The sequence below is a fragment of the Neomonachus schauinslandi genome, chromosome 10 (assembly GCF_002201575.2).
Source record: "Neomonachus schauinslandi chromosome 10, ASM220157v2, whole genome shotgun sequence".
NCBI classification, from domain to species: domain Eukaryota; kingdom Metazoa; phylum Chordata; class Mammalia; order Carnivora; family Phocidae; genus Neomonachus; species Neomonachus schauinslandi.
Window position 1 is genome coordinate 109,104,320 of NC_058412.1, and position 9,262 is coordinate 109,113,581.

General features: G+C 52.6%; 1 protein-coding gene across 3 annotated transcripts; it reads left to right on the top strand.

The window, feature by feature from the left end:
• Positions 1-2: 2 nt before the first annotated feature.
• Positions 3-8,714, top strand: UBOX5 (U-box domain containing 5). 3 transcript variants are annotated; one of them, XM_021689336.1, is made up of 4 exons: positions 3-56; positions 1,934-3,134; positions 5,060-5,221; positions 7,905-8,686. In XM_021689336.1, exons 1-4 carry the CDS (start codon positions 3-5, stop codon positions 8,111-8,113), a joined length of 1,626 nt encoding a protein of 541 aa, XP_021545011.1. In that variant the 3' UTR covers positions 8,114-8,686. The 3 variants fall into 3 exon arrangements, with proteins under 3 accessions (XP_021545011.1, XP_044774487.1, XP_044774488.1); XM_044918552.1 differs by having other exon boundaries at positions 7,910-8,104; XM_044918553.1 differs by lacking the exon at positions 5,060-5,221 and having other exon boundaries at positions 7,905-8,714.
• Positions 8,715-9,262: the final 548 nt, after the last annotated feature.

Consider the following 9,262-nt stretch of genomic DNA (forward strand, 5'->3'; position numbering starts at 1 on the left):
AGATGGTCATCAATCTTTGCCTCCCACAGTTCAGACCAAGAATTTATTGCAACAAGGTAAACAAAACAAGTGTATGCACATAAATATACGATGGCTACTTCCCATGTTTTTCCCCATTCCTGCCTTGTGTGTGTGGAGGTGTGATGTGCTTTCACCTTCTCTGTTTTAGATCCCACCAGGTGATACTTAGGTAAGCATGGGTCAGGCCCCACGTCCAGAATCATACAGCACTGTTAGAAGGTGAACTGTAGCTCATTTTCTGGAGGGTCGTATTCATTGTGCTCTTCCCTCTGATGATAAAATTTAATTCCGCTCAAAGTCCTAGTGAAGGTAGAGATACTGTCTCTCCCCTGCCGTTCTTCCTGCTTACTTCCCACGCTAGAAATGATGGCTTGTATTTGTTATTTGGATTCCTTCTTTATTATTTGAATTAAGCTGCTTCCCTTTTTGTGCAAAGGAGGGTATCTTTCCACAGCCCGGAGCAAGGAGTAAGGAAACTGCAAGGGGAGATCTGAACCCTCTCCTGATTTGGACCTTTTGCACACAGCATACTATTTCAGGTTCCCAGATTGTGAAACTGATTTCTGCCAACAGAGACACAATTTCCCCCTGCCATCTGAAAAGAACATTCCTATGAAACCTTTCATAAGCTGAAATGGCGTAAAATGAAGATTATCCCCTGCCTTCCGAAAGTTCACCTTAGGCCACTTTGCTTTTACGAAAGACCTATGTTAGTGTGATAATGACTTTTCTTTGTAAAAGCAAAAATTCTCTCTGGATTTCTTTTGGTTGGTAAAAACAGGTACTAATGTAGGTCTTTCATAAAAGCAAAGCGGTGTGATGTGAGCTTCCAGATGGGGGGGGTACCTGTATCTTAAAATCTCTACCTGTGGGGCGCCTGGGTGGCTCAGTCATTAAGCATCTGCCTTCTGCTTGGGTCATAATCCCAGGGTCCTGGGATCGAGCCCCGCATCAGGCTCCCTGCTCCCTGCTCGGCGGGAAGCCTGCTTCTCCCTCTCCCATTTCCCCTGCTTGTGTTCCCTCTCTCACTGTGTCTCTCTCTGTCAAATAAATAAATAGAATCTTAAAAAAAAAAAGATCTCTACCAGTTATAACAAATACTGGAAATTTAAGAGGGGAAAAAGTTACTCACATTCCCACCCCATAGCATACTCACTGTTCTAGATTTCCCATAGTCTTATATATAGTCCTTGTTTCTGAACACACCTTTTTTTAACCAAGTTCCAACAATCAAAGATTTACAAGAAGATTGTTCATTGTGCCTTGCTAGGGAAACTTATAATTGGTTAGAGTCCAAATACAAAATTAAGAACTTTAGTGAACATCTTTGTTTCCCCCTAAATCTCTCTGGTTTCATCCTCTGAAATAAAAAGAAAAACACTAGTATATCAGCCCTTTTTTTCTCAGAGACATTATTTTGAAGGGATTTTTGGTTGGGTTGAGCAGAGTTTTGTTCGTATTTTTTTTTTTTTTTTAAGATTTTACTTATTTATTTGACAGAGACACAGCGAGAGAGGGAACACAAGCAGGGGGAGTGGGAGAGGGAGAAGCAGGCTTCCCGCTGAGCATGGAGCCCGATGTGGGGCTCAATCCCAGGACCCTGGGATCATGACCTGAGCCGAAGGCAGACGCTTAATGACTGAGCCACCCAGGGGCCCCTTGTTCGTATTTTTTAAGAATAGGCAGTACTTAGGAACAAGTTGCCCTCGGCCTTTGACCTGATCTTGAGTGCCTCCCCCCCACCCCCCCCAAAAAAAACCCAGGAGAATTCGGTGTGATAGGGGGCATTTTAAATGAGGAACTTAATACTTTCTTTAAATAATTTTCTTAGAAGTGGCAAGTTCTTGAAAACTGGTTGTCTTCATTTGGATCTCATCAAATGAATGCATCTCATATTTGTCATTAACTTTAGATATCAGCTGATGGTTATGAAGTAGAAAATCTCATCTCTGAAGACCTCACAAAGAGAAGTCATGGTTTTAGGACAGAGTATTTCATTAAGCCACCAGTCTATGTGACAGTTTCCTTTCCCTTCAGTGTGGAAATCTGTAGGATTAACATAGACCTCACAGCTGGGGGAGGCCAGAATGTCACAGGCCTGGAAATGTACACATCTGCCTCATCCAGCAGAGCGTCTTGGAATGCTCCCGAGTGCCGGACCCCGGGCCCAGCCGAGCCATCCATGCCGGACAAGGAGGCATTCACCTTGGTAGGCAAAGTCTTACTGAAAAACCAGAGCCAAGTGGTGTTTAGCCACAGGGGCTTCAAGGCCAGGCCACCTTTTGGCCCAATGGAAGCCACACTCCCCTCTCCCGCTGTTGTGGCACAGGAGCTCTGGAATAAAGGGGCTCTTTCTCTTAGCCACGTGGCCCATCTCAAGATCTGTATCACCCACGTGACAGGCAGCGGTATCCCTTGCATCAAACGGTTGGAAGTGTGGGGTCAGCCAGCTAAAACCTGCTCTCAGGAGGTGATAGACAGTGTCCTGCTGCTTGCCTCCGAGAGCCTCCCTCAGGACTTGGCTCTGCAGGCCCCCGCCTTGCCCATGGAGAGTGACTGCGATGCCGCAGGCCTGTCTGAGGGCCAGCAGGCCCCCTCCAGCCTGCAGGAGCTAGCCGAGGTAATTCGGGATGTGCCTGAGGAGTTCCTGGATCCCATCACCCTGGAGATCATGCCTTGCCCCATGCTGCTGCCCTCAGGCAAGGTCATCGACCAGAGCACGCTGGAGAAGTGTAACCGCAGCGAAGCTGCGTGGGGCCGAGTGCCCAGCGACCCTTTCACGGGGGTGGCCTTTACTCCGCACTCCCAGCCCCTGCCTCACCCCTCCCTGAAGGCCCGGATCGACCATTTCCTGCTCCAGCACTCCATTCCTGGCTGCCATCTGCTCGGGAGAGCACAGACTGCATTGGCAGTGACCCCCTCTTCCATTGCTCTGCCCTCTCGGAAAAGGAAGATGGAGCAGGCTGAACACGCCCCAGACGGTAGCCTCGGTATCGATGCTTCCTGTTTCTCTACCACAAGCCTTCTGGTCTCACCCACTACCTCAGAGCACACCGCTAAGAAAATGAAAGCTGCCAGTGAGCTGGGGCTGACACACATGGACTGCTCAACAGGTACTCCACGTCCTACGTCCATGTCCGTGGTCATCCCTACACTTCCCAGGTGACACTTGGCGCTGTTGCCCTGTGCTTTATGCCTTGCCGCCTTAAATTACCCCCACATTTACTGGTGTAAAGCACCACACATGCATGATCCCATAGCTTCTCTGGTCAGCAATCCAGGCGTGGTTTGGCTGGGCCACCTGCTTCACAGTCTTCCACAGCCACGGTCACAGTGTGTGCAAACAAGGTGGAAGTCACAGTCTTGTATAACCCAGTCGTGGCGGTGACATCCTGTCATGTTTGCTGTATCCTGTTAGAAGCGAGTCGCTGAGCCCAGCCCACACTCAAGGGGTTGGGGGTACCCGGGTACCCAAGAGAGGAGTATCTGGAGGTGGGTCTCATTGGGAACCATTTCAGATGCTCTCCCACACCATTGATTCTTATTTTGTTCAGTGGTGGTTTTTTTGTTTATTTGTTTTTATCTAAGATTGGTGGTTGAATGCCTTTTCAGTGTCAATGGAGATGATGCTATGATTTTTCATCCTGAGATCTTTTAATGTGAAAAAACACATTAATAGGCTTCTTAATATTGAGCCAGTATTACATTCCTGGAAGAAACTCCATTTGGTCATGCTTCTTTTAATGTTCGGCTTGGTTCTGTTTGCTAGTGTTTTATTTTGGATAAATAATTTGGACTGTCGTGTGTATGTATGCATGGGCGCATGCCATCTTTGGTCGTGTTTTGTTATCAAAGATTTATTTGCTCCATAAGAAGAATTAAGAAGTTTTCCTCTACTAAACTTTAGAACAATGTAATAGAGTGGTCGCTTCGGCAGCACATGTACTAGAACAATGTAATAATATTAGGATCATTTACTCTTTTACATACTTGGTAGAATTTGCCCATGACTGTTCGTGCCAGGTGTTTTGGAGGTAGCTCTTTGACAGTTTCTTTTTTCTTATGGAAATTAGTCTCTTTAGATTTTATCATTCTTCTGATTTCCTCTCTTACTGTAAAAATCATAGGCAAATAGTGTGCTTAAAGGTTACATCTGGTTTTGAGTATAAGTTTTAGTTAATATGACCCTCAGAAACTCCTGGAAGCATCCGAGGTGCAGTGGGGTGAGACAAGGAAAGGTCCTCAGACCCTGAGGTCTCTGAGGTCTCCGGTAGTGTTGGCCTTGACAGATTTGTTGTGACATAGGACCGTGCTGACCTGTGCTTCAAGGTCCCAAGCAAGTCCTACAAACTGTAGACAAAGTGTTTTACTCTCTGCTTTAGGGCAGTTTTGTGAACCCTGCTACCAGGCAGGTCTCTGGGTTCTTTCGTGGACAGCTGTCCCCCTCCCCCTTTGCCTTCACCCTCAGCCCACTGCTTGGCTTTCTGTGGACCACACTGAGAAGGTCCCTTAGATCATGGAGTGGGCAGAGTGAGGTCTTTGTTATTCCACTTGGTAATGACCACTTTGCTTTACTCAGCAGGAGGGAGAGGACACAAGTGCCCAGAGGTGCAGGCCAGGGGCCCCGGAAGGGAGGAGACGAGGAAAGGCTGCTGGTGAGGGAGTGGACGGGAGCAGGGGCACAAAGCCAGGCCTTCGCCGAGTCATTTCCTTGGCCTGCAAGACCTGCAGAAAGTAGGGTGCAGTTCCTCAGGGGAGCCACCAGGTGGCCCGGGCCCGCCCAGCAGTTTGTCCAGGATGAGGAAAGCTAGAGCAGAGCCCAGGAACCCTGGAAGCTGGGTGGGGTGGGTCCCCAGGGCTTTAACTGCTGGTATTCTGTCATTACAATCCACGAGTGGACATTATGGAGGAGGTTCTTTACATTTGTGTCCATTCGAAGCTGGAAGTGCTGTTCGAGTAGTCCTCCAAGGACTTAATGGCTTGCTCTTCTCTTGCTGAACCTCTTTCTGGATGTTGTGGTCTGTGCATCTCTTGTCAGGTCCGGTGTCCCATGAGCAGAAGCTGTCACAAAGCTTGGAAGTTGCCTTGACGTCGACCCTTGGCTCCATGCCCTCCTTCACGGCTCGGCTGGCCAGGGGGCAGCTCCAGCAGCTGGGCGCCAGAGAAAGCAGCACCTCCTGGAGGCCAGGCGCTGGCTCGGGTAACCAGGGCCCCATCTTTCTCCTGGGAGCCCTGGAACAGGAGGCTGGGCTTCGCCTCCGGGGCTCTGCCTACCGCCATGCCCGGCTTCCTCAGCCCTGGTGCTCGGGCCTCAGGGAGACCCCGGTCTCTTTCCTTTTCCGGGGGGGAATTGAGGGGCTGCTGTGAAGTGTAACTCTTCACAAGAAAGGCTTTCTTTAGTTAAGTCTTAGTAATTCTGTGGACCTAGGGCTTGGCAGCTCTGTGGTGTTTTGGGTAAGATCTAATATTAATTGTTCTTTCCTAAGGACTTTTGTTTGTTTCTCCTTTGTTTAGTTTTCATATCTAATCTGTCTCCCATCCGACCTGTGTGTGGTTTATTTTATGTAACTGTGGAGGGAGTCTGCCATTGTCCTCTTCATGCCTTCCTGTCAACATTGTCCCTGGTGTTGTTTCAGCAAAGAACTGGGGCAGCTTACTGAGCCAGTTTTTGCCTACCCTGAATCTGGGACCACATTAGATGATAGAATCAACTAGGCTACAAAGTGAGAGAACCTGCTGGAATGCTGGGACGGTTTTTATAAGATGAAGCCTGAAGGAGCTCATGATAAGGCAGACACTCGATTCCTGTTGCCCATCCCGAGCCGGGCTGAGCTCTTGTCTGGATCCCAGGCCATCTTACCCCTTCCGCTTCTCATACCCACCCCGTCTCTCTGATTATGTTTCCACCCTGGCCAGCCCCCAGAACCTTCTTGTCCAGGTGACCGGTGGTTTCCATGGACTCCAAACCCAGTGGTCACTCACCCTCTCAGCAGTGTCTGATGCGGCTTCTCAGAAACACCTTCTCTCTTGCTTGGCCTTCCGGATGGCACACTCTTTCTCCCCGTTTTCACCATCCCTTTGCAGTTTCCACTGCTGACTCTTCTGTCTCGTCCAGACTCTGGTGCTGGACTCTCTTCTCTGTCCTCCCAGCAAGAGCCCACTGGCCAGTGACTATCCATACTCACCTGTAGCTCCTTCCTCTCCTTGGAGCTCAGACCCCAACCTCCCTGACAGCTGCCTGGCACCTCCACATGGGAAGCTCATGGAAATTTCTTGAGTGAAATTCTAACTCAGAACTGCAAACACCCTCTGGAGGTTCCCCCCACCTCCCATAACCCCATTGCTGATAAACAGCAGCATCTTCTACCCTTTGGTCAGGCCTATAACATAGACATCATCCTTGGTTTCCTTCGACATTCCTGATACCCATTTATCCCCAAGTCCTGTCGGTACTCCTCAATACCTGTCGGTACTCATGCTTCAGAGCCCTGTTCTCTGCTGCCCCCCGGCCCCAGCTCCTGTGCCGTGGCCCCCGAATCCTTCAGCAGCCCTGCGGCTCCCCGGCAGCCACCCTTGCCCATCACTCACAGGGGCCAGAGGGGTCTTCTTATGCTCTCAACCAGCTCGTGGCTCTGCACTTCTTTTTTTTTTTTTTTAAAGATTTTATTTATTTATTTGACAGAGAGAGACACAGCGAGAGAGGGAACACAAGCAGGGGGAGTGGGAGAGGGAGAAGCAGGCTTCCCACAGAGCAGGGAGCCTGATGCGGGACTCGATCCCAGGACCCTGGGATCATGACCTGAGCCGAAGGCAGTCGCTTAACCAACTGAGCCACCCAGGCGCCCCGTGGCTCTGCACTTCTTAGATGCCTCTCAGCGCATCCGGTTGAGCTTGGAATAACATCTAAACTCCTGCTGCCTGTGAAGTCCTGCGTGCCCCAGCCTGCCTCCCCTCCTCTTTGCAGTCTCATCCGAAGCCAGTCTCATACGTCACACCTCTGGGTCCTGTCTTTAATGGACCAGCCATTCTCTTGGTTTGGTTTGGTTTGGTTCTAGACCAGCCATTCTTTGTACTTGCTGTCCCTTTCTTTCTGCATGGCTGGTCCCTTTTCTGCCCCCAAGAGTCCACCCTGACCCTCTCCAGAGGGGTGTGGACTGGGGAAGAAAGAGCAGCCTCCCGAGGCCAGGGCCACAAGAAAAGGAAGCACAGTGGGTGCAGCTTGGGGAGGAGGTGGCAGGACTCGGCCCCTGTGGCCCTCATTCAGGGAGGCCCTGCAGGAAGCAGGGAAAGAGAGAACCTGCAGTACGGGAAGGGGATTGGCAGGTCAGGAGGGGGGCTGCTGGGCTGAAGAGAAGCAGGTGCCAGGCTCAGCAGGCAGGTCTGCTGCAGACAGACCTCAGCCCTGCCCCTCTGGTGCCCTCCTTCCTCCGCTGACCTGCCTGGCCCCTGCTGCACCTGACCCCTCTCTGCTTTTTCCTTGTCTTGTGGCATCTCGCCTTGTAGTTTTGTTGTCAGGATGCGCTTATGCCCCATTCTGACCTTGGCAGCCTGTCCCAGTGGAAAGTAAGTCCTGCTCGGAGACCAGGAGGGAGGGCTCGGTGTGGCCTGCCTGCCCTCAGAAGCCAGCTTTTTTTGAGCACTCATTGGAGCACCAAGATTTAATCATTGAGGGGAGGCCTCCCAGGTTCCCAGGCTCCGCAACACCCTGTCCTCCCGGATCAGCCCGAAGTGGCCTCAGGAGGGATACAGCCACGCTGCCGCAGGGGTGGAGGGTGGGCAAGTTTCTTGTCCCGCTCCAGGCATCTGCCCGGCCATCGGGACGGAGCCTGAGCCAGGGGGCCGCTTTCCCTAACCTTGGCTTATTTTCCTCCCTAATTTACCAGAGCAGCCTGGGAGTGTCCCGGGCCCCGAGTGCGCCTCCTGCAAAAGAGTGTTTTCTCCCTACTTCAAAAAGGAGCCGGTGTACCAGCTTCCCTGCGGCCACCTCCTGTGCCGGCCGTGCCTGGGTGAGAAGCAGCGCTCCTTGCCCGTGGCGTGCACCGCCTGCCGGCGGCCGTTTGCCAGCCAGGACGTGCTGCGGGTCCACTTCTGAGGGAGCAGCCTCGGCCCGAGAAGACCCATCGAGGGGAGTCGCTGAGAGAGTGGGGGTCAGGATCCCCTGAGGTCTGGCCAGGGTCCCAAGCACACAGGGGCCCTTTCTTCCCCGGGGGCTTTCCCCTTTGTCTCCTTCCACAGTGTAGCACACGGGCCAGAGTACAGGGTGGGAGGGGGCACCCCACTCCTGCTCAAGTGGCAATGGGGTAACAAAGCCATAGTTTGGGCTGGGAGGGATGGGGAATATCCCTGCCCTCCTGTGCCTCCCTGCCACCCCACCCCCTCCCCCGCCAGAGCCCAGGGCCGTGAGAGCCGGCCCCACCCTGCTGGGGGGCCCCCCACGTGGTCCACGCACACATCCCGGCCCGCAGGGTAGACGTGAGTGCAGCACAACAGACTGTGGCTCGGGATCTCGAAGACAGCCTCCGCCTTTGGTGTCACCCGGGAGCCGGGAGTGCTCCGTGGCGGGGGTCTGGAGTGAATGACTCAGCCCCCAACTGGCAGACCACTCCGAGCCTTAATAAAGCGATCGTTGACGTCTGTCCGCTGTGGGCTTCCTCCTGACACAGTGCCTGTCTGTCGTCATACATCTGTCCCCCACCAGCACCCACACCAAGTGGGGCTGTCACAGGGCAGCCTTGAGCTGGCACGGCAACCCCGTCAGGCTGCAATTCAGGTCAGTGGCTTGACAGATGAGAAGTCACATTTCGGGATGCATCTGACATGTGAGGGTTTGCACGTGGGTGCAGGCGCCGGTGGGGAGGCCCGGCACCCACCAAGCTGCTGGCCGCACTGCCCTCCGAGGCCCACCGAGTTTTCCTGCACGGGGCCTCTGGCAGGAGAAGTACTTAAACAACTCGGCTGCATTCTTTTCACTCAAAATTTAGTTTTGTGGAGTCCCAGGGGAAACTCTGTACTCCTACAACTGTTTACTGCATGGAAGATTCTAGTCGCTGGAAGAATGTCCGTGAGAAAGTGCGCCGGACTCTCCCCGCTCCCCGTGAGTCCCTGTGAGTCCGAGGGAAGGAGGGCCTGGAGGTGCTGCACCAGTTCGTCGTGAGGTTTCAGGCAGGCACCTGTGGGCCCCGAAATCCCAGCCACCTGCTCTCCTCCCCTCCCACAGGCCCGCTGCCTCCCCTGCCCCCCG